At 45.2% G+C, this 26,592-nt stretch overlaps 1 protein-coding gene across 1 annotated transcript in view; it reads left to right on the forward strand.

The window, feature by feature from the left end:
• Positions 1-690: 690 nt before the first annotated feature.
• Positions 691-26,592, forward strand: part of ubr1 (ubiquitin protein ligase E3 component n-recognin 1) — a 189,088-nt gene continuing 163,186 nt past the window's right edge. Inside the window, exons 1-2 of the mRNA XM_067991119.1 lie at positions 691-776; positions 20,435-20,691. Coding sequence (XP_067847220.1) covers positions 693-776; positions 20,435-20,691 — 341 coding nt within the window. The 5' untranslated portion in view covers positions 691-692. The remainder of the gene's footprint in view (positions 777-20,434; positions 20,692-26,592) is intronic.

Genomic DNA, 26,592 nt, shown 5'->3' on the forward strand with positions numbered 1-26,592 from the left:
GTGTTCAAAGAAAATGAAAAAAAAAACACACAATCTTTTCAATGCTCCTATGATTTTGCTCCTGGGTGTTGCTCGCAGCAGTGTCCTGGAGAATAATCTTCAACTCCTGGAGACTCCGGGACAATCCTGGAGAGTTGGGAACACGACTCGCAGCACCGGGAGAAGAGTGGAGTTTGCACTCCGCATTCGCAGTTCGTGCCCGTGTACTTTCCTCCCGCGGGAGGCCTCCCAGAACTTCTCGCACGCCAGCTACTGGCATGAAACCACGAGCAAAGATACTCAACTACAGGGGCGACCCAAACTTTATAAAGTAAATAAAATTAGATTTGCATATGTCACTGGCAGACGTCACGTGATCGACTTCAACCAGAGCTCGCCAACCCCAGACACACACATGTAAATTGTTCTTATGAAGATTATGTCAAGATTTTCAACACACCCTTCTTGAAAAATAAAGTGAGCACCAGTTTACAAACTCTGCCATTCTTGCTAACAATTTGCAAATCTGTAATCATGTTTTTTTGCTACTCTTTTAATTCGCCCTGTTTCTTCCTCCCCGCCCGTCTTGTTTGGGCAAGGTGCCGTAAAACGTCGGCAGCCTCAGGCGGAAAACTGTTGTAAAGTGTCGAAGAGCGACGATCGCGTCGTCGGGCGCTGGCGCACAGCGGGTTAATTTTGCGACAGCGGTGAAGATGGCGGACGAGGGGGCCGTGGAGCCGAGTGCTGGCCGAGAGCTGGTAACCAGGGGCATCCCGGAACCTGAGCAGGTTGTCAGGGTGAGTGAGGGGAGAGAAGCAGCTGGAAAGTGTCAATGTTTCGTCTCCTGCGCGGAAAGTATGTTTGTTCTGTCACTCTCTCAGTGGCGGCTGGAGGCTGCCCGCTGCTCTTCACCGTTACCGGCGAACAAGTGGAGCCCGCGAGTCAGGGGCCCGGGCCCGGGTCCGGGTCTGGTACCACCCCGCCCTCTACTGCCATCAAGGCCGCTCACAGATCATTAACTTCGATCAGTGTTGAAGATGGGGCAGAAGTTTTGAATAATCGGGAGGAAACGAGCAAACATTTTTTCCTTTACTTTTGTTTATTTGAAAAACAAACTTGAGGTTTTTATTTTTAGGTCAGAGTCTCACATTGTTCGCCCGAGCCTGTTTATAGACTGAACCGGAGAAGGTTTTAGGGGCGTTCTTCGGGACTGTGAGACTGTCTGTGTTTGTGTGTGTGTGAGACTGTCTGTGTTTGTGTGTGTGTGAGACTGTCTGTGTTTGTGTGTGTGTGTGAGACTGTCTGTGTTTGTGTGTGTGTGAGACTGTCTGTGTTTGTGTGTGTGTGAGACTGTCTGTGTTTGTGTGTGTGTGAGACTGTCTGTGTTTGTGTGTGTGTGAGACTGTCTGTGTTTGTGTGTGTGTGAGACTGTCTGTGTTTGTGTGTGTGTGAGACTGTCTGTGTTTGTGTGTGTGTGTGAGACTGTCTGTGTTTGTGTGTGTGTGTGAGACTGTCTGTGTTTGTGTGTGTGTGTGAGACTGTCTGTGTTTGTGTGTGTGTGTGAGACTGTCTGTGTTTGTGTGTGTGTGAGACTGTCTGTGTTTGTGTGTGTGTGAGACTGTCTGTGTTTGTGTGTGTGTGTGAGACTGTCTGTGTTTGTGTGTGTGTGTGAGACTGTCTGTGTTTGTGTGTGTGTGTGAGACTGTCTGTGTTTGTGTGTGTGTGTGAGACTGTCTGTGTTTGTGTGTGTGTGTGAGACTGTCTGTGTTTGTGTGTGTGTGTGAGACTGTCTGTGTTTGTGTGTGTGTGTGAGACTGTCTGTGTTTGTGTGTGTGTGTGAGACTGTCTGTGTTTGTGTGTGTGTGTGAGACTGTCTGTGTTTGTGTGTGTGTGTGAGACTGTCTGTGTTTGTGTGTGTGTGTGAGACTGTCTGTGTTTGTGTGTGTGTGTGAGACTGTCTGTGTTTGTGTGTGTGTGTGAGACTGTCTGTGTTTGTGTGTGTGTGTGAGACTGTCTGTGTTTGTGTGTGTGTGTGAGACTGTCTGTGTTTGTGTGTGTGTGTGAGACTGTCTGTGTTTGTGTGTGTGTGAGACTGTCTGTGTTTGTGTGTGTGTGTGACTGTCTGTGTTTGTGTGTGTGAGACTGTGTGTTTGTGCGTGTGAGACTGTGTTTGTGCGTGTGAGACTGTGTTTGTGCGCGTGAGACTGTGTGTTTGTGCGCGTGAGACTGTGTGTTTGTGCGCGTGTGCGACTGTCTGTGTTTGTGCGCGTGTGCGACTGTCTGTGTTTGTGCGCGTGTGCGACTGTCTGTGTTTGTGCGCGTGTGCGACTGTCTGTGTGTGTGCGCGAGTGCGACTGTCTGTGTGTGTGCGCGTGTGCGACTGTCTGTGTGTGTGCGCGTGTGCGACTGTCTGTGTGTGTGCGCGTGTGCGACTGTCTGTGTTTGTGCGCGTGTGCGACTGTCTGTGTTTGTGCGCGTGTGCGACTGTCTGTGTTTGTGCGCGACTGTCTGTGCCTGTGTTTGTGTGTGCGCGTGTGAGACTGTGTTTGTGTGCGCGTGTGAGACTGTGTTTGTGTGCGCGTGTGAGACTGTGTTTGTGTGCGCGTGTGAGACTGTGTTTGTGTGCGCGTGTGAGACTGTGTCTGTGTGCGCGTGTGAGACTGTGTCTGTGTGCGCGTGTGAGACTGTGTCTGTGTGCGCGTGTGAGACTGTGTCTGTGTGCGCGTGTGAGACTGTGTCTGTGTGCGCGTGTGAGACTGTGTCTGTGTGCGCGTGTGAGACTGTGTCTGTGTGCGCGTGTGAGACTGTGTCTGTGTGCGCGTGTGAGACTGTGTCTGTGTGCGCGTGTGAGACTGTGTCTGTGTGCGCGTGTGAGACTGTGTCTGTGTGCGCGTGTGAGACTGTGTCTGTGTGCGCGTGTGAGACTGTGTCTGTGTGCGCGTGTGAGACTGTGTCTGTGTGCGCGTGTGAGACTGTGTCTGTGTGCGCGTGTGAGACTGTGTCTGTGTGCGCGTGTGAGACTGTGTCTGTGTGCGCGTGTGAGACTGTGTCTGTGTGCGCGTGTGAGACTGTGTCTGTGTGCGCGTGTGAGACTGTGTCTGTGTGCGCGTGTGAGACTGTGTCTGTGTGCGCGTGTGAGACTGTGTCTGTGCGCGTGTGAGACTGTGTCTGTGCGCGTGTGAGACTGTGTCTGTGCGCGTGTGAGACTGTGTCTGTGCGCGTGTGAGACTGTGTCTGTGCGCGTGTGAGACTGTGTCTGTGCGCGTGTGAGACTGTGTCTGTGCGCGTGTGAGACTGTGTCTGTGCGCGTGTGAGACTGTGTCTGTGCGCGTGTGAGACTGTGTCTGTGCGCGTGTGAGACTGTGTCTGTGCGCGTGTGAGACTGTGTCTGTGCGCGTGTGAGACTGTGTCTGTGCGCGTGTGAGACTGTGTCTGTGCGCGTGTGAGACTGTGTCTGTGCGCGTGTGAGACTGTGTCTGTGCGCGTGTGAGACTGTGTCTGTGCGCGTGTGAGACTGTGTCTGTGCGCGTGTGAGACTGTGTCTGTGCGCGTGTGAGACTGTCTGTGTGCGCGTGTGAGACTGTCTGTGTGCGCGTGTGAGACTGTCTGTGTGCGCGTGTGAGACTGTCTGTGTGCGCGTGTGAGACTGTCTGTGTGCGCGTGTGAGACTGTCTGTGTGCGCGTGTGAGACTGTCTGTGTGCGCGTGTGAGACTGTGTCTGTGTGCGCGTGTGAGACTGTGTCTGTGTGCGCGTGTGAGACTGTGTCTGTGTGCGCGTGTGAGACTGTGTCTGTGTGCGCGTGTGAGACTGTGTCTGTGTGCGCGTGTGAGACTGTGTCTGTGTGCGCGTGTGAGACTGTGTCTGTGTGCGCGTGTGAGACTGTCTGTGTGCGCGTGTGAGACTGTGTCTGTGTGCGCGTGTGAGACTGTGTCTGTGTGCGCGTGTGAGACTGTGTCTGTGTGCGCGTGTGAGACTGTGTCTGTGTGCGCGTGTGAGACTGTGTCTGTGTGCGCGTGTGAGACTGTGTCTGTGTGCGCGTGTGAGACTGTGTCTGTGTGCGCGTGTGAGACTGTCTGTGTGCGCGTGTGAGACTGTCTGTGTGCGCGTGTGAGACTGTCTGTGTGCGCGTGTGAGACTGTCTGTGTGCGCGTGTGAGACTGTCTGTGTGCGCGTGTGAGACTGTCTGTGTGCGCGTGCGCGACTGTGTCTGTGCGCGACTGTGTCTGTGCGCGACTGTGTCTGTGCGCGACTGTGTCTGTGCGCGACTGTGTCTGTGCGCGACTGTGTCTGTGCGCGACTGTGTCTGTGCGCGACTGTGTCTGTGCGCGACTGTGTCTGCGCGCGACTGTGTCTGTGCGCACGCGCCTGTCTGTGTGCGCGCGCGCCTGTCTGTGTGCGCGCGCGCCTGTCTGTGTGCGCGCGCGCCTGTCTGTGTGCGCGCGCGCCTGTCTGTGTGTGCGCGCGCGCCTGTCTGTGTGTGCGCGCGCGCCTGTCTGTGTGTGCGCGCGCGCGCCTGTCTGTGTGTGCGCGCGCGCGCCTGTCTGTGTGCGCGCGCGCGCCTGTCTGTGTGCGCGCGCGCGCCTGTCTGTGTGCGCGCGCGCGCCTGTCTGTGTGCGCGCGCGCGCCTGTCTGTGTGCGCGCGCGCCTGTCTGTGCGCGCGCGCGCCTGTCTGTGTGCGCGCGCGCGCCTGTCTGTGTGCGCGCGCGCGCCTGTCTGTGTGCGCGCGCGCGCCTGTCTGTGTGCGCGCGCGCGCCTGTCTGTGTGCGCGCGCGCGCCTGTCTGTGTGCGCGCGCGCGCCTGTCTGTGTGCGCGCGCGCCTGTCTGTGTGCGCGCGCGCCTGTCTGTGTGCGCGCGCGCGCCTGTCTGTGTGCGCGCGCGCGCCTGTCTGTGTGCGCGCGCGCGCCTGTCTGTGTGCGCGCGCGCGCCTGTCTGTGTGCGCGCGCGCGCCTGTCTGTGTGCGCGCGCGCCTGTCTGTGTGTGCGCGCGCGCCTGTCTGTGTGTGCGCGCGCGCGCCTGTCTGTGTGTGCGCGCGCGCCTGTCTGTGTGTGCGCGCGCGCCTGTCTGTGTGTGCGCGCGCGCCTGTCTGTGTGTGCGCGCGCGCCTGTCTGTGTGTGCGCGCGCGCCTGTCTGTGTGTGCGCGCGCGCCTGTCTGTGTGTGCGCGCGCGCGCCTGTCTGTGTGTGCGCGCGCGCGCCTGTCTGTGTGTGCGCGCGCGCGCCTGTCTGTGTGTGCGCGCGCGCGCCTGTCTGTGTGTGCGCGCGCGCGCCTGTCTGTGTGTGCGCGCGCGCGCCTGTCTGTGCGCGCGCGCGCCTGTCTGTGCGCGCGCGCGCGCCTGTCTGTGTGCGCGCGCGCGCGCCTGTCTGTGTGCGCGCGCGCGCGCCTGTCTGTGTGCGCGCGCGCGCGCCTGTCTGTGTGCGCGCGCGCGCGCCTGTCTGTGTGCGCGCGCGCGCGCCTGTCTGTGTGCGCGCGCGCGCGCCTGTCTGTGTGCGCGCGCGCGCGCCTGTCTGTGTGCGCGCGCGCGCGCCTGTCTGTGATTTTTTTTTAAGCTGCCAAGTGGTGGCTGAAACATTGAATAACAGTAAAAAAAAACAAATATTTTTGAAATTTGAACCATTACACAAACCATTGAAGTTAATGTGACTGAATACTGTAATTTTGTTTGCTTGTGTTGAGAATTACCAGATGTTTTGAAAGGGAGTGGTCCCAACAGATTCTTATTTTCTTTTCAAATTACGAGGAAACCTTTTAAAATTACTGCTGAAATTTAAGTTCTATTATTTTTTTTTAATTGAGATGTTTCATATTTGAGTAAACTTAACTGGCAATGCTTTATTCTGTGAAATTGGCATCTCATCCCAAATGCTGGTGGAGTTCATTCAAAACTCTGCTGCCCGTATCCTAACTCGCACCAAGTCCAGTTCACTCGTCACCCCTGTGCTCATTGACCTACGTTGGCTCCCGGTCCGGCAACGCCTCAATTTTAAAATTCTCATCCTTGTTTTCAAATCTCTCCATGGCCTCGCCCCTCCCTAATTCTATAACCTTCTCCAGCCCCACAACCCTCGGAGATCTCTGCGCTCCTCCAATTCTTGCCTCTTGCGTGCCCCTGATTTTCTTTGCTCCAGCATTGGTGGCTGTACTTTCAGCTGTCTAGGCCCTAAGCCTCTTTTTGTTATTGTCTCAGTTGCTGGTTCATTTATGCTTCTTGCTATCCTTCCTTTTAATACATTGTTTTTTCCCCATTTTTGTTTTCCTACTTTCCTGGAGATTGTGTTTCATTCAGGGCTATAGTTCTACATGTTTCAATAATCATCTGGTTCCTCGCTCAAATGCTCATTTGTCATGTGAAAAGAAAGAAAGACTTCATAGAATCATAGATTGGTTTCGGCACAGAAGGAGGCCATTCGGCCCATCATGCCCATGCCGGCTCTTTGTAAGAGCAATCCAGTTAGTCCCATTCCCCCGCTCTTTCCCCGTAGCCCTGCAAATTTTTTCCCTTCAAGTATTTATCCAATTCCTTTTTGAAAGCCACGATTAAATCTGTTATCACCACCCTTTGAGGTAACGCATTCCAGATCATAACCACTCACTGCATAAAAAAGTTTTTCCTCCTGTTGCCTTTGGTTCTTTTGCCAATCACCTTAAATCTGTGACCTCTGGTTCTCGACCTTTCCGCCAATGGGAACAGTTACTCTTTATTTACTTTATCTAAACCTATGGTGATTTTGAACGTTTCTATCAAATCTCCTCTCAACCTTCTCTGCTCTAAGGAGAACAACCCCAGCATCTCCAGTCTATCCATGTAACTGAAGTCCCTCATCCCTGGAACTATTCTAGTTATTCCTTTCTGCACCCTCCCTAAGGCCTTCACATCTTTCCTAAAGTGCGGTGCCCAGAATTGGACACAATACTCTAGCTGTGGCCGACCCAGTGTTTTATGAAGGTTCAACTTAACCTCCTTGCTTTTGTACTCTATGCCTCTATTTATAAAGCCCAGGATGCTTTTTTAAACCGCTTTCTCAACCGTCCTGCCACCTTCAACGACCTGTGCACATATACCCCCAGGTCCCTCTGTTCCTGCACCCCCTTTAGAATTGTACCATTTAGTTTATATTGCTTCTCCTCATTCTTCCTACCAAAATGAATCACTTCGCTCTTCTCTGCGTTAAATTTCATCTGCCCATTCCACCAGTCTATCTATGTCCTCCTCACTGTTTACTATACTTCCAAGTTTTGTGTCATCTGCAAATTTTGAAATTGTGCCCTGTATACCCAAGTCCAAGTCATTAATAAATATAAAAAAAGCAGTGGTCCTGGTACCGACCCCTGGGGAACACCACTGTATATCTTCCTCCAGTCCGAAAAACAACCGTTCACCACTACTCACTGTTTCCTGCCACTTAGCCGTATCCACGCTGCCACTACCCCTTCAATTCCATGGGCTTCAATTTTGCTGACAAGCTGTGGCACATATACCCCCAACGCCTTTTGAAAATCCACACATTCAGCATCAACTGCATTGCCCTTATCAACCCTCTCTGTTACCTCATCAAAAAATTCAATCAAGTTAGTTAAACACGATTTGACTTTAACAAATCCGTGCTGGCTTTCCTATATTAATCCATACTCGTCCAAGTGACTGTTAATTTTGTCCCCGATTATTGTTTCTAAAAGCTTCCCCACCACCGAGGTTGAACTGACTGGGCTGTAGTTGCTGAGTTTATCCTCACATCCTTTCTTGATCAAGGCTGTGACATTTGCAATTCTCCAGTCCTCTGGTACCATCCTCACATCCAAGCATGATGGGAAGATTATGGCCAGCACCTCTGCAATTTCCACCCTTACTTTCCTCTGTAACCTAGGCTGCATCCATCTGGACCGGGTGACTTATCTATTTTAAGTACAGCCAGCCTTTCTAGTACCACCTCCTTATCAATTTTTAGCCCATCCAGTATCTTAACTACTTCCTCTTTTACTATGACTTTGACAGTATCTTCTTCCTTGGTAAAGACAGATGCAAAGTACTCATTTAGTACCTCAGCCATGCCCTCTGCCTCCATGCGTAGATCTCCTTTTTGGTCCCGAATCGGCCCCATCCCTCCTATTACTACCCATTTGCTATTTATATGCCTGTAGAAGACTTTTGGATTCCCTTTTATGTTAAATGCCAGTCTATTTTCATACTCCCTCTTTGCCCCTCTTATTTCCTTTTTCACTTCTCTGTACTTTCTATATTCAGCCTGGTTCTCACTTGTGTTACATCTGTCATATACCCCCTTTTTCTGCTTCACCTTACCCTCTATCTCTTTCATCATCCAGGGAGCTCTGGCTTGGTTTTCCTACCTTTCCCCCTCGTGGGAATGTACCTAGACTGTACCCAAACCATCTCTTTTAAAGGCTGCTCATGTTCGATTACAGTTTTGCCTGCCAATCTTTGACTCCAGTTTACCTGTGCCAGATCCACTCTCAACCCACTGAACGTGGCCTTCCTCCAATTAAGTATACTTGTATAGCGCCTTTCATGACCTCAGGATGTCCCAAAGCGCTTCACAGCCAATTAAGTACTTTTGAAATGTGGTCACTGTTATTTAGGAAATGCGGCAGCCATTTTGCACACTGCAAGGTTCCACAAACAGCAATGTTATGACCAGATACTCTGTTTCAGTGATGGTTGAGGGATAAATATTGACCAGGACACTGGGGAGAACTCCCCTGCTCTTCTTCGAATAGTGCCATGGGATCTTTTACATCCATCTGAGAGGGCAGACGGGGCCTTGGTTTAACATCTCATCCAAACAACGGCACCCCCGACAGTGCAGCACTCCCTCAGTACTGCACAGGAGTGTCAGCCTAGATTTTGTGCTCAAGTCTCTAGAGTGGGACTTGAACCCAAGTGAGACTAGACATGAGTGTCATCAGACTGTTCGGTGGGGGTTGGGATCTGCATCACCGCTGAGTGTGATCATGGCCTGCTTCATAGTCACAACGAACACATCCCAGTACAGTTCACTAGATGGTGATTAGGAGCAGGAATCCTGGGTGATTTTTCTTCTCCTTCACCCTAGTTCACAGCTGTTGATTGATACCTGTTATGCCCCGATTGCCATGTTGGTTGAGGTCAGCTAATTCAGCCCAGACCGGGAATTGATCCTGGGACCATGGCTCAGTCCCACTCCGGAAGGTGTGTTTATGTGTATGTCATTTTTAAAAATAAAAACAGCCTTTTCTGTACTCTTAAAAATGATCCCATGTAAAACTATTCAAATTTGTGACATTATAAAATGCTTGCAGTAACCTACAATTAAAAATTTTTTTGTTAAAGTTATGTCCACTGGACTAGAAAAGCCTAAAAATGTCAGGAATATACATATTTAGATGCAAATCCTTCAAAGAACAATTCAGAACAAAATCATTGTTAGCCAGTGAAAGCTCCTAAGAATTCTTATCTGATTTAGCAGCAGTACAGGGCAATGGTTTTGTGAAATCGCTATGAATGAGATCTTTGGGACGAGGATAGTAAGCAGCACTGTCCTATATTTTCATAGTATGCTAATCTTTTGTAATATGTAGTTAACTGAAACCAGCCACCACCACAGTTAAAGTCATTTGGTATAATAGTACCTCAGTTCACACTGTATGGTTTCATGAAGAGTCTTCTGTTTGTCTCAAAAACTCCCTCCTGCTTCCATGGACTTGACCCAAGAGTAACACAGTGGAGTTTGCTTTTAAGGACATTGCTTGTCTCAGGGCTTGGGTGACATTTGATGAGCTGCTCAAGCTATTGCTGTCTTGTAAAAGAGGGCATTGAATTATCAAGAGTAGATTATATTGTGATCAGTATACTAAATAGAACTCATGACAACACTGAATGCGTATTGGGTTTGAATACAGAACGAGTTAGCAAATTATTTTCCACAACAATGTACAAACATTGTTTTCTTCAAATGATGGTGCATTTCCAAAGTAAGCAGATTAATCGCTTGCATGCTAGAGCCTATTATAAAGGTTGTGATAACAGAACACTTGGAAGGCGTTAACGGGATTGGACAAAGTCAGCATGGGTTTTTGAAAGGGAAACCCCATGCTTAACAAACCTACTGGAGTTTTTTGAGGAGGTAACTAGTAGAATAGATAAGGGAGAACCAGTGGATGTGGTGCACTTGGATTTTCAGATGGCTTCTGATAAGGTCCCACACAAGAGGTTAGTGTGCAAAATTAAAGCAGATGGGATGGGGGAATATACTGGCATGGATTGAGAATTGGTTGACAGACAGGAAACAGAGTAGGAATAAACGGGCCTTTTTCCGGGTGGCAGGCAGTGACTAGTGGGGTACCGCAGGGATCAGTGCTTGGGCCCCAGCTATTCACAATATTTATCAATGGTTTGGATGAGGGAACTGAATGTAACATTTCCAAGTTTGCAGACGACACAAAGCTGAGGTGGAATGTGAGCTGTGAGGAGGATGCAAAGAGGTTCCAATGTGATTTAGACAAGTTGGGTGAGTGGGCAAGAACATGGCAGATGCAGTATAATGTGGATAAATGTGAGGCTATCCACTTTGGTTGTAAAAACAGAAAGGCAGATTATTATCTGAATGGTGATAGATTGTGAAAAGGGGAGGTGCAACGAGACCTGGGTGTCCTTGTACACCAGTCGCTGAAAGCGAGCATTCAGGTGCAGCAAGCAGTTAGGAAGGCAAATGGTATGTTGGTATTCATTACAAGAGGATTTAAGTACAAGAACAGGGATGTCTTACTGCAGTTATACAGGGCCTTGGTGAGACCACATCTGGAGTATTGTGTGCAGTTTTGGTCTCCTTATCTGAGGAAGGATGTCCTTGCCATGGAGGGAGTGCAACAAAGGTTTACCAGACTGATTCCTGGGATGGTAGGACTGACGTATGAGGAGAGATTGGGTCGACTAGGCCTATATTGACTAGAGTTTAGAAGAATGAGAGGTGATCTCATCGAAACACAAAATTCTAACAGGACTAGACAGACTAGATGCAGGGAGGATGTTCCCAATGGATGGGGAATCCATAACCAGGGATCACAGTCTCAGGATACGGGATATGCCATTTAGAAACGAGATGAGGAGAAATTGTTTCACTCAGAGGGTGGTGAACCTGTGGAATTCTCTACTACAGAAGGCAGTGGAGGCCAAGTCATTAAATATATTCAAGATCTATTTCTTAATGCTAAAGGGATCAAGGGATATGAGGAAAAAGCAGCAACAGGGTACTGAGTTAGACGATCAGCCACGATCATTTTGAATGGCGGAGCAGGGCTGAATGGCCTACTCTTGCTCCTATTTTCTATGATTCTATGAAAAGGAAGCTGATCGTGACTTATGTCAGAGAGTGATGAGCCATTGTTTATCTCATCAGAAAATATAGAATGAAACAGGTTAGTTGGCCTATTGGGTGCTTTCTTTCCAAAATCCACATACTTTATGACCTACCATGGACTCTGCCCACCCATTTAATCTTCCAAAAGAAGCACCTATAGACAACAAGAAGTTGGAATTATTTGAATTTTTTCCCCAACTTTGAACCAGGTACGGTAGGGTAGTGGTTATGTTATTGGAGTAGTAATCCAGAGGCCTGGACTACTAATTCATCTGTTCTCCTTTGTCATACCCCACACCATAGTCATGAAGTCATAATTATGTAGTTGTGACAAAATCACAGAAATCAGCATTTTTCATTCAAACTACAGTGACTGGGAAAGAGGCAGCCTCAAATATCAATCAGAATTATAAAAGAAAAAGTACTGGTAGATTTACCATTATCATTCAGAATTATAAAAGAAAAAGTACTGGTAGATTTACCATGCTCATGGTAAGTTGGATCATTGATTTATAAAGACAGGAGTTTTAAACAATGAAATGCCCAATGTACTCTGCTATGGCAGATCTGTAAGGCCATAAAGTCTCAGGCTGAGGTCAGTCAGAGTTTAAGTGTTGCCCAGTCAGGGAACTTTGCCGATTGGAATGTGCCAGTCAGTTTCAGGCTGCAGGTCAGAAGCACTCAGCATTTTCAAATGGTTTTGCCTTGTAATATGTATGATTTTTAACATATTAATAGGTATGAGAGGCAACCTGTGGAGTTTTTGACTGGATGACTTTGGATATACCCAGTGTAATTAAGAACATAAGAAATAGGAGCAGGAGTAGGCCAATCGGCCCCTCGAGCCTGCTCCGCCATTCAATAAGATCATGGCTGATCTGATCCTAATCTCAAATCTAAATTCATGTCCAATTTCCTGCCCGCTCCCCGTAACCCCTAATTCCCTTTACTTCTAGGAAACTGTCGATTTCTGTTTTAAATTTATTTAATGATGTAGCTTCCACAGCTTCCTGGGGCAGCAAATTCCACAGACCTACTACCCTCTGAGTGAAGAAGTTTCTCCTCAACTCAGTTTTGAAAGAGCAGCCCCTTATTCTAAGATTATGCCCCCTAGTTCTAGTTCCACCCATCCTTGGGAACATCCTTACCGCATCCACCCGATCAAGCCCCTTCACAATCTTATATGTTTCAATAAGATCGCCTCTCATTCTTCTGAACTCCAATGAGTAGAGTCCCAATCTACTCAACCTCTCCTCATATGTCCACCCTCTCATCCCCGGGATTAACCGAGTGAACCTTCTTTGTACTGCCTCGAGAGCAAGTATGTCTTTTCTTAAGTATGGAGACCAAAATTGTATGCAGTATTCCAGGTGCGGTCTCACCAATACCTTATATAACTGCAGCAATACCTCCCTGTTTTTATATTCTATCCCCCGAGCAATAAAAGCCAACATTCCGTTGGCCTTCTTGATCACCTGCTGCACCTGCATACTAACTTTTTGATTTTCTTGCACTAGGACCCCCAGATCCCTTTGTACTGCAGTACTTTCCAGTTTCTCGCCATTAAGATAATAACTTGCTCTCTGATTTTTCCTGCCAAAGTGCATAACCTCACATTTTCCAATATTGTATTGCATCTGCCAAATCTCCGCCCACTCACCCAGCCTGTCTATATCCCCTTGTAGGTTTTTTATGTCCTCCTCACTCTCTACTTTCCCTCCCATCTTTGTATCATCTGCAAACTTTGATACATTACACGCGGTCCCCTCCTCCAAATCGTTAATATAGATTGTAAAGAGTTGGGGACCCAGCACCGACCCCTGCGGAACACCACTGGCTACTGGTTGCCAGTCCGAGAATGAACCATTTATCCCAACTCTCTGCTTCCTGTTAGATAACCAATCCTCCACCCATGCCAGAATATTACCCCCAATCCAGTGATTCTTTATCTTGAGCAATAATCTTTTATGTGGCACCTTGTCGAATGCCTTCTGGAAGTCTAAATACACTACGTCCACTGGTTCCCCTTTATCCACCCAGTACGTTATGTCCTCAAAGAACTCAAGCAAATTTGTCAGACATGACTTCCCCTTCATAAAGCCATGCTGACTTTGTCCTATTAAATTATGTTTATTCAAATGTTCCGCTACTGTCTCCTTAATAATAGATTCCAAAATTTTACCCACCACAGATGTTAGGCTAACTGGTCTATAATTTCCAGCCTTCTGCCTACTACCCTTTTTAAATAAGGGTGTTACATTAGCAGTTTTCCAATCTGCCGGGACGTTTGCCGAGTCCAGAGAATTTTGGAAAATTATTACCAAAGCATCCACAATCCCTGCTGCCACTTCCCTCAAGACCCTCGGATGTAAGCCATCAGGTCCAGGGGATTTATCCGCCTTGAGTCCCATTATTTTACTGAATACCAATTCCTTAGTGATTTTAATCGTATTTAGCTCCTCCCCCCCAGAGCCCCCTGTTTGTCCAGTGTTGGGATATTCTTAGTGTCCTCTACCGTAAAGACTGAAACAAAATATTTGTTCAGCATTTTTGCCATTTCCATGTTTCCCACCATTAATTTCCCGGTCTCATCCTCTAAGGGATGAGACCGGGAAATTAATGGTGGGAAACATGGAAATGGCAAAAATGCCTTAGCCACCCTTTTTCTTTTTATATCACTATAGAAACTCTTGCTATCTGTTCTTATATTTTTTGCTAATTTATTTTCATAATCTATCTTCCCTTTCTTAATCAATCCTTTAGTTACTTTTTGCTGTCTTTTGAAGACTTCCCAATCTTCTATCCTCTCACTAAGTTTGGCTTCCTTATATGTCCTTGTTTTTAGTCGGATACTGTCCTTAATTTCTTTACTTAGCCACGGATGGCTGTCATTTCCTTTACACCCTTTTTTCCTCAGTGGAATATATTTTTTTTGAAAGTTGTAAAATAACTCCTTGAATGAACACCACTGCTCATATACCGTCTTACCCTTTAATCTATTTTCCCAGTCCACTTTAATCAATTCCGCTCTCATACCATCATAGTCTCCTTTATTCAAGCTCAGTACGCTTGTTTGAGAACCAACCTTCTCACCCTCTAATTGGATATGGAATGTAACCATGTTATGGTCACTCATTCCAAGGGGATCCTTAACTAGGACATTATTAATTAATCCTGGCTCATTACACAGGACCAGGTCCAAGGTTGCCTGCCCCCTTGTAGGATCAGTTACATACTGCTCAAGAAATCCATCCCTAATACACTCAATAAACTCTTCCTCAAGGCTGCCCTGCCCAATTTGATTTGTCCAGTTAATATGATAGTTAAAATCCCCCATAATTATAGCTGTTCCCTTATTACATGCCCCAACTATTTCCTGATTAATACTTCTTCCAGCAGAGTTGCAACTATTAGGAGGCCCATATACTACGCCCACGAGTGTTTTTTTCCCCTTATTATTCCTTATCTCTACCCAAACTGTTTCATTATCCTGATCCTTTGTCCCAATATCTTTTCTCTGTATTTCAGTGATTCCTTCCTTTATTAACATAGCCACCCCACCTCCCCTTCCTTCCTGCCTGTCCTTCCTGATTGTTAAATACCCTGGCATATTTAATTCCCAGTCGTTGTCACCCTGCAGCCATGTTTCTGTAATGGCCACAAGATCATACCCATACGTAGTTATTTGTGCCGTTAACGCGTCCATTTTGTTACGAATGCTACGTGCATTCAGATAAAGAACTTTCAAATATTTTGGTTCTATTGGTTTGTTTCAAAAGAGGAACCTACCAGCTGCAATGCATTACAGCGAGTGTAAATAAAAACCCACAGATGAACTGGGCTGTCAACCTTAAACTGAACTAAAAATCATAGAGCACAGAAGGAGGCCTGTGCCAGCTCTTTCAAAGAGCTATTCAATTCGTCCCATAGCCCTGCAAATTTTTTCTTTTCAGGTATTTATCCAATTCCCTTTTGAAAGTCATTATTGAATCTGCTTCCACCACCCTTTCAGGCAGCGCATTCCAGATCGCAACAACTCGCTGTGTAAAAAAAAAATATAGAATCATACTGTACAGATGGAGGCTATTCGCCCCATTGTGTCCTTGCCGGCCCTTTAAAAGAACTTTTGGGGCCGATATGATAAATTGGCTTCAGTCCCAGCCCCACAAAGGTCTCAAAATGCTTCCTCAAAATTTGTGAATAAATAGGGATTTGCTGCTTAATGTTGTGTTTAGTAATCCCATACTAGTGCAGAATGTTTTTATTTTGTCCAGGGAATTGACTCAATTAGGTGGGAGCTTAAAGTATGTTACTTTTTATTTTAATGCTAATTAATAAGCAATTGTGTGGTACATTTAAAATATCTGCTGATAGTTCCAAGGTTTTTGAGGGCATGCAAGTAGATAAGTGGAGGATCAGTATTGAGGTTCAGTGTAATACATTAATTCTATGAAGGATGTAGATCTCAAATCACTAGTGATTAAAGTTTCTGTTTTTTAAAAAAAACACAAATAAAAGCTAATGGTGTTCTGAAAGAAAGACTTGCATTTATATAGTGCCATTCACAACCACAGGACGTTCCAAAGCGCTTCACAGCCAACAGTACTTCTGATGTGTAGTCAGTGTTGCAATGTAGGGAAGCGTGGTAGACAATTTGAGCACGGCAAGATCCCTCAAACAGCAATGAGATGAGTTTTAGTAATGCTGGTTGAGGGATAAATATTGGTCAGGACACTGGGGAGAACTCCCCTGCTCCTCTTCGAATAGTGCCCTGGGATCTTTTACATCCACCTGAGGTGGCAGACGGGACCTCCGTTTAATGTCTCATCTGAAAGACGGCACCTCCGACAGTGCAGCACTCCCTCGCTACTGCACTAAAGTGTCAGCCTGGATTATGTGCTCACGTTTCTGGAGTGGGGCTTGAACCCACGACTTTCTGATTCCGAGGCGAGAGTGCTACCACTGAGTCATGGCTGATACTTGCATTTAGAATCCACCTGATACAGTAATCACAGATTTTATCTGCATATTAAAAACTTTTCTTATTTCAATCATGTAGTGCAATAGAAGCCTTACTTATTCAGTGGTTAGAGTCACTTGTTATCTTTGTACATCTTACTTATTCCTATGTTAATTGCTAAATAATGGTTGTATTTAGGGTGAAAGGTCACCATTATGATTTTGTATTTTGACCCAGCTGATGCAGGAAGCTGCATACCCACCCAGTTACTATCAGGAATTTCTTCCTTGGGAATGAGTCAGGATACAGCACAATTGCATGTCCTCATTAACAAAAGCACATGACTGGACAATTAAAATGCCCATAATCTGGTACAGAATCAATTTTGCATTCATTTTCCCCTTATTTTACTCTCTCACATTGCATTCTTTAGTGAGAGAAGTGAGTGTGGGAGCAAGCCCTGTCCCTGGCTGGTTCACCATACAGTTTATCTTCTGCATGGTGTGCTGTGCGCAGCAGTTTTTTCCTACCAAGAGCTTGTACTCTGTACAAAACAAACAGGATGTCTTAAAAATATCACTACTGTACTGTCCAATGTGACATTTTGGAGAGATTTCAGAAGGAACTCGATATGCTTAGTTGCAAACTCACATTCTGTCCTCAGATCCAAATCACCATATGGTGCAGTAATCTAGTAACTGAAACGTTCTTTATTGCTACTTTGGAAGCTGCCTGTTTAGGAATAACAGAAATGGTTACAAACAAATTAAATCTGTAACTCCCCACCCCACCCCTCCAGAATTTGTTTTCAGCTGTTTCGTACTGTAGTGTGATTTTTACATGAATATAAGAAATATGAGGGGTTCTGATATCTTGGGTGTAATCTTGGGTGTAAGCTTGAGATTTCCTTTAAATGGAGTGTTCATCTCTGGAACTTGGGCTCAGGTCCAGGCCAGACTGATGGGATGAAAAAGCTCTTCTTTCTAATTGCTGGAAGGATCAATCGGAGGTAGCGTGGAAATAAACCAAGGAAAGGGTGGGAAGATGTGTGCAAATTGCCTCAAAAATGGGCATTTGTTGGAGATTTAGTCTCCAGGTCAGAAGAAAGGGATTCCTGACTGTTTAAGTTAGCTGTCTGATCCTGGTTTGTTTTCCTAAAGTTTCATATTTACATAAAAGGAAGTGAACTGTCGTGGTAATTGCTCAGTGGAAATTTTGAAAGATTCCCAGACGAGAGAGAGAGTACAAAGTCTAGAGTCTTTGGTAACTGAACAACCTAAAGTAAGAGTAGTGTAGTGGTTATGTTACCGGAATAGTAATCCAGGGCCTGGACTAATAATCCAGAGGACACAAGTTCGTATCCCATCATGGCTGTTTGAGAATTTGAATTCAGTTTCAAAAAATCTACAAATAAAAAGCTGGTATCAGTAAAAGTGACCATGAAGGATTGTTGTTAAAAATCCAACTGGTTCACTGTCCTTTAGGAAACCTCCCATCCTTACCTGGTCTGGCTTATGTGGGACTCCAGTCCCACACCAACATGGTTGACTCTTAACTGCCCTCTGAAGTGGCCTCAGTTGTATCAAACCTTTACAGCGGTTCAAGAAGAAGGCCCACCACCACCTCCTTAGGGCAGCTAGGGATGGGCCATAAATGCAGGCCTTGCCAGCGATGCCCACATCCTGAGAGTGAATAAAGAAAAGAGTAGTAATGAATGTACCGTTCATAGCAACTGGTGCTCGCAGGTACAGTGCATGTCATGCATCAAAGCAGGGCATTAATATGCTTTAGAACTGGGGGAAGGAAAGTCCCACTGCTGATATTACAAAAAGGGAAATTTGGTGTCAGGTAGTGCCCATAACTGCTTTGTGGTGTTCAGAGCCATTCTGTTTTTGTTACAAAGTGAATTGCTGAGCTTGTGTATTTTAGTGAGGTACCTGCCATAGTGAATCTCCCATCACAGCATAAAAGAAAATGAGTTCTAGTAGCTGTAACATGAAGCTTTATAGTGGAGGGTGTTAAAACGTTTATGGACTGTAAGTGCTCAAATGAGCTATAGTTTTAACAGTCATTTTAGTTTATTCCAAAACTTCTGCTAAGAAATGGTCAACAATTCAGCATGGAACCAAAGTTAGTGATCTCTAGTTAATTCTGAGTCCTCAATACATTACATTACTGCTAGGAAGGAATAATACTTGCTTACAGTTAAAAGTATGCACACTCATGCTGGGCTCCACAGATTGCCCTCGAGACCAATGTCATCTCAGTTTCAGCACTACTTCAGTTTTCTCCTTATCTCAAAGAAGATATTTAAGTATTTAGCCGCTAGGTATCACTAGTGCAAAATTTATCAAGTAGAGCGCCCATTCCTACAGTAGTAGTGAACTGTTCTGCATTCCAAGCGTGGAATGTACCACACACCTTCCAGGCACTTAAGTTTTAACAATTCTGGTTGATGATCATCAACCAGAAACGTCAACCCTACCTTTATCTCTCCAGAGACTGCCTGACCCGCTTAGTGTTTCCAGCATTTTCTGTTTTTCTTTTGGATTTCTAGTATCTGTGATATTTTGTTTTTTGTTTTATACTTTGTTTTTGTTGATTCAAAGTGTTGAATATCTATTTCTGATGCTGCAGGTATACCTCGTCTTAGAATTACAACAACTACTTTCATTTATATGGCGCCTTTAATGTAGTAAAACACCCCAAGGCGTTTCACAGGAGCGTTATCAAACAAAATTCAACACAAACCACATGAGATATTAGGACAGGTGACCAAATGCTTGGTCAAAGAGGTAGGTTTTAAGGAGCATCTTAAAGGAGGAGAGAGAAGTAGAGAGGCGGAGAGGTCTAGGGAGGGAATTCCAGAGCTTAGGGTTTAGGTAGCTGATGGAGCGATGAAAATCAGTGATGCGCAGGAGGCAGTATTGGAGGAGCGCAGAGATCTCTGAGGGTTGTAGGGCTGGAGGAGGTTACAGGGATAGGGAGGGGTGAGGCCATTTGAGTACTGGATTTCAAACAAGGATGAGAATTTTAAAATTGAGGCTTTGCCGGATGGGGAGCCAGTGTAGGTCAGCGAGCACAGGGGTGAACTGGACTTGGTGCGAGTTTGGATGAGCTCAAGTTCTTAACCCTGAAACATTTTCTGGGAACACCTCCATCTTCAATCATTATTCTGAAGCCTAAATATGGTGTAATACATTGGTTGGTTGTTTGTAATGCTCTTTGAAAGGCTTGTAAATGACTCTGTTCATGGGGTATCTTATTGAATAAATGCATTGTTTGTTGTGGTTCTTGGTTTATACAGATCAAAAGGTTCAATGTCTGTGCTGAGTTAGTTAAACTCAGCTGTGGAAGCAATGGGACACTGCAGTTGGCCATAGTGCTCCAGGGCTAGGAATGGTGAAAATCTGCCAGAGTTCCCATTCCTGGTTATGACCTTACTGGAAAGTGCATGTGTGTGGATGCCATTTGAGTACTGGATTTCAAAAAAAAATTCATTCTTGGGATATTGGTGTTGCTGGCAAGGGTGGCATTTATTGCCCATCCCTGGTTGCTCTTGAGACAGTGGTGGTGAGCCGCCTTCTTGAACCACTGCAGTCCGTGTAGTGAAGGTGCTCCCGCAGTGCTGTTAGGTTGGGAGTTCCAGGATTTTGACCCAGCGACGATGAAGGAATGGCCGATATAAGTCCAGGTCGGGATGGTATGTGATTTGGAGGGGAACTTGAAGGTGATGGTGTTCACATGCACCTGCTGCCCTTGTCCATCTAGGTGGTAGAGGGTCGCGGGTTTGGGAGGTGCTGTCGAAGATTGGGCTCAGCTGTAACATGGTAGTGTCCAAGTACAAGTCGGTGTCATCAGGAGAGGAGAGGTAGGGAGAAATGAGGACACTGTTAAATGGGTTTGTGAATATATGGTTAGTGGTGTGCTTGAATTTTATACTCTTAAGGCTGCTGTTCAGAGCAGGCTCTATGGATTAACCTTAGTTTCATATATTCAAAAGCATTTTCAGCAAACAGAGATTTGTAGGTGGTCTGGAGCAATAAGTTCAATCTGGGAATGCAAAACAGAGCAATTGAGTTATTTGGTACAACAGGTAAGAGTGGGAAGTTTTGGTTGCAACTGACATTTATTTTTCTTCACACAGAACTGGCAGGAAGGAGTTGATTTGTGTTCGGGGATATATCGGCACCTAACGGAGTATGTCCCTCCAGTTCACTGCTCAGGATCAGAAGCCAAGTCTCCTGAGGAGGAGCAGGCCTATCAAATATTACTCCGAACCTTGGAGTGGTTTCTGTTTGGAGAAGCCCCAGCAGTTGGCTTTGCAAAGCTGGAACAAAACAATAGCTCTTCACAGCTCTGTGGCCGAGTTTTCAAAGGGGGAGAGACTACGTATTCCTGCCGGTGAGAAGTCGTGTAAATTGAGCACAACATTCTGCTCCTGGTCACTTTTCTTACTGCTTTGTAAATGGCTTTAACCCTCTTGCGACTGACCATATTGCTAATTTTTTTTGCTTGTTCGTACTGAATTTGCAGACAGCTAAACATCCTGTTACTTTCTGCAAAAGAAATAAAGAAAAGGAAAGAACTTGCATTACTATAGCGCCTTTCACTATCTCAAAGCACTTTACATCAAATGGAGTACTTTTGAAGTATAGTCGCTATTGTAATGTAGGAAATGGGGCAGCCAATTTGTGCAGAGCAAGATCCCACAAACAGCAATGTGACAATGACCAGATAATCTGTTTTTAGTGATGTTGGTTGAGGGATAAATAGGCCAACCAGGACACCAGGGAGAACTCCCCTGCTCTTCTTCGAATAGTGCCATGGGATCTTTTACGCTCACCTGAGAGGGAGGACAGGGCCTCGGTTTACGTCTCGTCCGAAAGGTGGCACCTCTGACAGTGCAGCACTCCCTCAGTTCTACAGATAGTTACGAGTTTTTGCAAGTCAACCTATTGACTTTAAAAATTAATATCTGATTTAGGAGTACTTTCTCATTAACTGAAGCCCTGCTGTATATTATAGTGTACTGTCGTACATTTCAGGAACAACATGTCTGTTCTGAGTGATTGCGATCAGGGTCATAATTCAAGAAAAATTGCAATTTCTCAATATAAACATGTTGATGCCAATCAATCCCATCGCATCATACGAAGACAGCAGCCACATGGCTGATTTGCCACCTTATCAAATCTTGGTAATAATCTTTGTTGAAGTGGCAGCACTCACTTTCGAGTCAGAAGGTTGTGGATTGAAGTCCCGCTCTGGAGACATGACGCTTCAGTGCATATGAGTGAACAAATTTGCATTTATGTAACGCTTTTCATGAACGCAGAGCACCCCAAAGTGCTTTGCAAGCAATTAAATATTTTTGAAGTGTATTAACTGTTACAATGTAGGCAACGCAGCAGCCAATTTGCACACAGCAAGATCCCACAAACAGCAATGAGATAATGACCGGATTATCTGTTTTAGTGATGTTGATTGAGGGATAAATATTTGCCATGATACCAGGAGAACTCGCCTGCTCTGCTTTGAATAGCACCATGGGATTGTTTATGTCCACCTGAGAGAGCTCGGTTTAACTGTGTGGGGTGTGGTGGTGGTGGTTGGGAAGAACCACACAGCAAGAGGCACCAACTAAATGATAAACATAAATTGAAGTAACAGCTTCTTCCTTTCTCCTGTCTAAAACCCATACATCTTTTGTTCTCTCCCTTCCTTTCCCATTCCAGTGGGAGGCTGGGAACAGTCAGCTGTGGTGATCGCCTTTCTTATAACATGTACACAGAACAAGGAACGGGACTCACCTTCCTTATATTCATTTACAGACTCCTAGTATTGAGGGAGTGCTGCACTGTTGGAAGTGACCGCACTTCAGAAGTACTTCTTTGGCTGTGAAGCGCTTTGGCACGTGCTGAGGTCATGAAAGATGCTATATAAATGCAAGTTCTTTCTTTCTAACACCTAGCCTCCACTCAGTGCTTCTCCAAAGCAATACAGCCAGGATTGGGATAGAAACAGGAGTAGGCCATTCAGCCCCTCGAGCCTGTTCCGCCATTCCACGAGAACGTGGTTGATCTGTATCTTAACTCCATTTACCTGCCGTGGCTCCATATCCTTGATACCCTTGGCTAACAAAAATCTATCAATCTCAGATTTAAAATTATTAATTGTGTTGCATCTACTGCTTTTTGTGGGAGAGAGTTCCACATTTCTACCACCCTTTACATAAAGAAGTGTTTCCTAACTTCTCTTCTGAATGGCCTGGCTCTGATTTTTATGGTTATGTCCTCTTGTCCTAGACTCCCCCACCAGTGGAAAAAGTTTCTCTCTATCTACCCAATTAATTCCTTTCAAAATCCTAAAAACCTCAATCAAATCACCCCTTAACCTTCTATATTCCAGGGAATGCACGCTTGGTTTATGTAATCTCGCCTCGTAATTTAACCCTCGGAACCCTGGTAACATTCTGGTGAATCTGCGCTGCAATCTTTCCAAGACCAATATATCATTTCTAAGGTGCGGTGCCCAGAACTGCTTAGATAAGATCTATCCAGGGCTTTGTACAGCTGTAGCAAAACTTCCCCTTTATATTCTAGCCCTCTAGTTATAAAGGCAAACATTCAATTAGCCTTTTTGATTTTTTTTGTACCTGACCACTAGATTTTAGTGATCTGTGTACATGGATCCCTAAATCTCTTTCGACCTCTGATGTTCCTAGCTTTTCATCATTTAAAAAATACCCGGATCTAACCTCTTTTGGTCAAAAATGGATGACCTCACACTTACCTGCGTTGAAATCCATCTGCCACAGTTTTGCCCACTCACTTAATCTATCAATGTGTCTTTGTAATTTTATGCTCCCGTCTATACTACTTACTTTGCACCAATCTTTGTGTTATCGGCAAACTTGGATATATGGCTCTCTATTGTGTTATCTAATTCATTAATAAATACAGTGAATAGTTGAGGGCCCAGCACAGATCCTTGTGGGACACCACTAGTCACTTCCTTCCAATTTGAGTATATACCCATTATGCCTACTCTCTGCCTTCTACCGCCTAGCCAATCTCCTAACTAGGTCAATAATTTGCCTTCAATTCTATGAGGTTTAATTTCAACTAACAGTCTCATATGTGGAACCTTATCGAATGCGTTCTGGAAGTCCATATAAACTATATCCATATACATTCCCGTCTACTACTTTAGCTACTTCCTCAAAAAATTCAGTTAGGTTCATTAAACATGACCGACCCTTGAAAATCCATGTTGGCTCTCTCCAGACATGGATCAGCTCAAATTTCTCTAAGTGCTCAGTCTCTCTTTCCTTAATTATAGATTCCAATAACAGACTAACAGGTATAATTTCCTGGTGTCTCTCTCTCTCACTTTTCTTAAATAATGGAGTTATATTTGCAATTTTCCTGAATTGGGAGAGCTTTGGAAGATTATGGCTAAAGCATTGGCAATTTCCTCACCTCCTTCCTTTGAAACCTTGGGGTGGAAACCATCAGGTCTTGGGATTTGTCAGTCTTTAGTGGCATTTTTTCTAATACTGTTACTTGCGTTAACTTCAGTGAGTTCCAGTCCTTGATAAAAGGACACCCAGGTCCCTTTGTACGTCAACATTTCTCAATCTATCACCATTTAAATAATACTCTGCCTTTCTGTTTTTCCTTCTGAAGTGGATAACTTCTCATTTATCCTTGTTATACTGCATCTGCCATGTATTTGCCCATTCACTCAACTTGTCGAAATAGCCTTGAATCCTCTTTGCATCCTCCTCACAACTCACAGACCCTCCTAATTTTGTGTCGTCAGCAAACTTGGAAATATTACATTTGGTTCCCTCATCCAAACCATTGATATGTATTGTGAATAGCTGGGGCCCAAGCACTGATCCCTGCGGTACCCCACTAGTCACCGCGAAAAAGACCTATTTATTCCTACTCTCTGTTTCCTGTCTGTTAACCAATTTTCAATCCATGCCAGTATATTACCCCCAATCCCATGTGCTTTAATTTAGCACACTAACCTCTCGTGTGGGACTTTACACCACATCCACTGGTTCTCCCTTATCCTACCAGTTACATCCTCAAAAAACTCCAGTAGGTTTGTCAAACACAATTTTCCTTTCATAAATCCATGTTGACTTTGTCTAATCCCGTTGATATTTTCTAAGTATTCTGTTATCACATCCTTTATAATAGACTCTAGCATTTTCCCCACTATTGATGTTAGGCTAACCGGTCTGTAGTTCCCTGTTTTCTCTCTTCCCTCCTTTCTCAAATAGTGGGGTTACATTTGCCACCCTCTAATCTGCAGGAACTGTTCCATAATCTGTAGAATTTTGGAAGATGACAACTAATACATCCACTATTTCCATGGCTACCTCTTTTAGTACTCTGGGATGCAGATTATCAGGCCGTGGTGATTTATTGGCTTTCAGTCCCATTAATTTCTCCAGTACTTTTTTTTTTACTAATACTAATTATCCTTTGATTCCTCCTTCTCACTAGTCCCTTGGTTCCCTAGCATTTCTGGGAAGTTATTTGTGTCCTCTTCCGTGAAGACAGAACCAAAGTATTTGTTTAATTGCTGTGCTGTTTCCTTGTTCCCCATTATAAATTCTCCTGTTTCTGACTGTAAGGGACCTACATTTGTCTTCACTAATCTTTTTCTTTTTACATACTTGTAGAAGCTTTTACAGTCTACTTTTATGTTCCTTGCAAGTTTACTCTCATACTCTATTTTTTCCCCTCAATCAATCTCTTGGTCCTTTTTTGCTGAATTCTAAACTGGTCCCAATCCTCAGGCTTGCTACTTTTTCTGGCAACTTTATATGACTCCTCTTTGGATCTAATACTATCCTTAATTTCTTTATTTAGCCATGGTTGGGCTGCTTTTCCTTTTGTGTTTTTGCACCCGAAAGGAATGTATAACTGTTGCAATTCATGCATTTGTTCCTTAAATGTTAGCCATTGCCTATCCACTGTCATGCTTTTTAATGAAGCTCCCCAATTTATCATAGCCAACTCACTCCTCATACCTTCGTAGTTTCCTTTGTTTAGATTTACACTATCTTTCTGTTGTAACTTACACCTTGTAAAGATTGGGAGGAAAGAGGCATTGACGTAACCTTTTCAATAGCTTAGTTTTCCTGTCACGTTCCAAAAATGGGCATCACACTTTCTTGTTTCTGAATCTGTGGAAAATTAATTCAAGCGGAGCAATTTTTTTTATGTCTGAGCCAAGAACTGTGCCATTCTGATTTTCCTGATTACAGACTCTGCAGCTTGATGTCCAGTTAAAATAGTCAAGCTGCAAGCCACTAACTAGCCTGAGCAGGCACCAGAATGTAAGGCATTTCATAATGCATGTTTGGTATGAAAAACGGAAGCCTACACCAGTGCTAAAATTATTCCAAATGAACTGAAGAGTAAAGATGGTCATATTGCACATTTCAGATGATATAGTTGGCTGGAGGGTGCGGGGCAAGAAGGGAGAGAAATATTAAAGTTGTTGACCTTTGAGAGTACAGAGGAGATTTACTGGAATGGGACCAGGGATGAGGGACCTCAGTTATGTGGAGAGACTGGAAAAACTGGGATTATTCTTAGAGCAGAGACAGTTAAGGGGAGATTTAATAGAGGCACTCAAAATTATGAGGGGTTTTGATAGAGTAAATAAGGAGAAACAGTTTCCACTGGCAGGAGGGTCAGTAACCAGAGGACACAGATTTAAGATAATTGACAAAAAAAAACTGGTGGAGATGAGATACTTTTTTATACAGCGAGTTGTTTTGATCTGGAATGCGCTGCCTGAAAGGGTGGAGGAAGCAGATTCAGTAGTGACTTTCAAAAGGCAATTGGATATATACTTTAAAAGGAAAAATTTCCAGGGCGATGGGGAAAGAGCAGGGGAGTGGGACTAATTGCATAGCTCTTTAGACCATAAGACCATAAGAGATAGGAGCAGGAGTAGGCCATTCGACCTCTAGAGCCTGCTGTGCCATTCAATGAGATCATGGCTGATCTGATTTTTTAACCTCAACTCCACTTTCCCGCCCTTTCCCCATATCCTTTGACTCCCTTGCTGATGATAAATTTATCTAACTCAGCCTTGAATGTGTTCAATGACTCAGCCTCCACAGCTTTTTGGGGTAAAGAATTCCAAAGATTCACGACCCTCTGGGAGAAGGAATTCCTCCTCATTTCTGTCTCAAACGGGCGACCCCTTATTCTGAGACTATGCACCCTAGTTTTAGATTCCCCTATGAGGGGTAGCATCCTCTCAGCA

The sequence above is a fragment of the Heptranchias perlo genome, chromosome 10 (assembly GCF_035084215.1).
Source record: "Heptranchias perlo isolate sHepPer1 chromosome 10, sHepPer1.hap1, whole genome shotgun sequence".
Lineage (NCBI taxonomy): Eukaryota > Metazoa > Chordata > Chondrichthyes > Hexanchiformes > Hexanchidae > Heptranchias > Heptranchias perlo.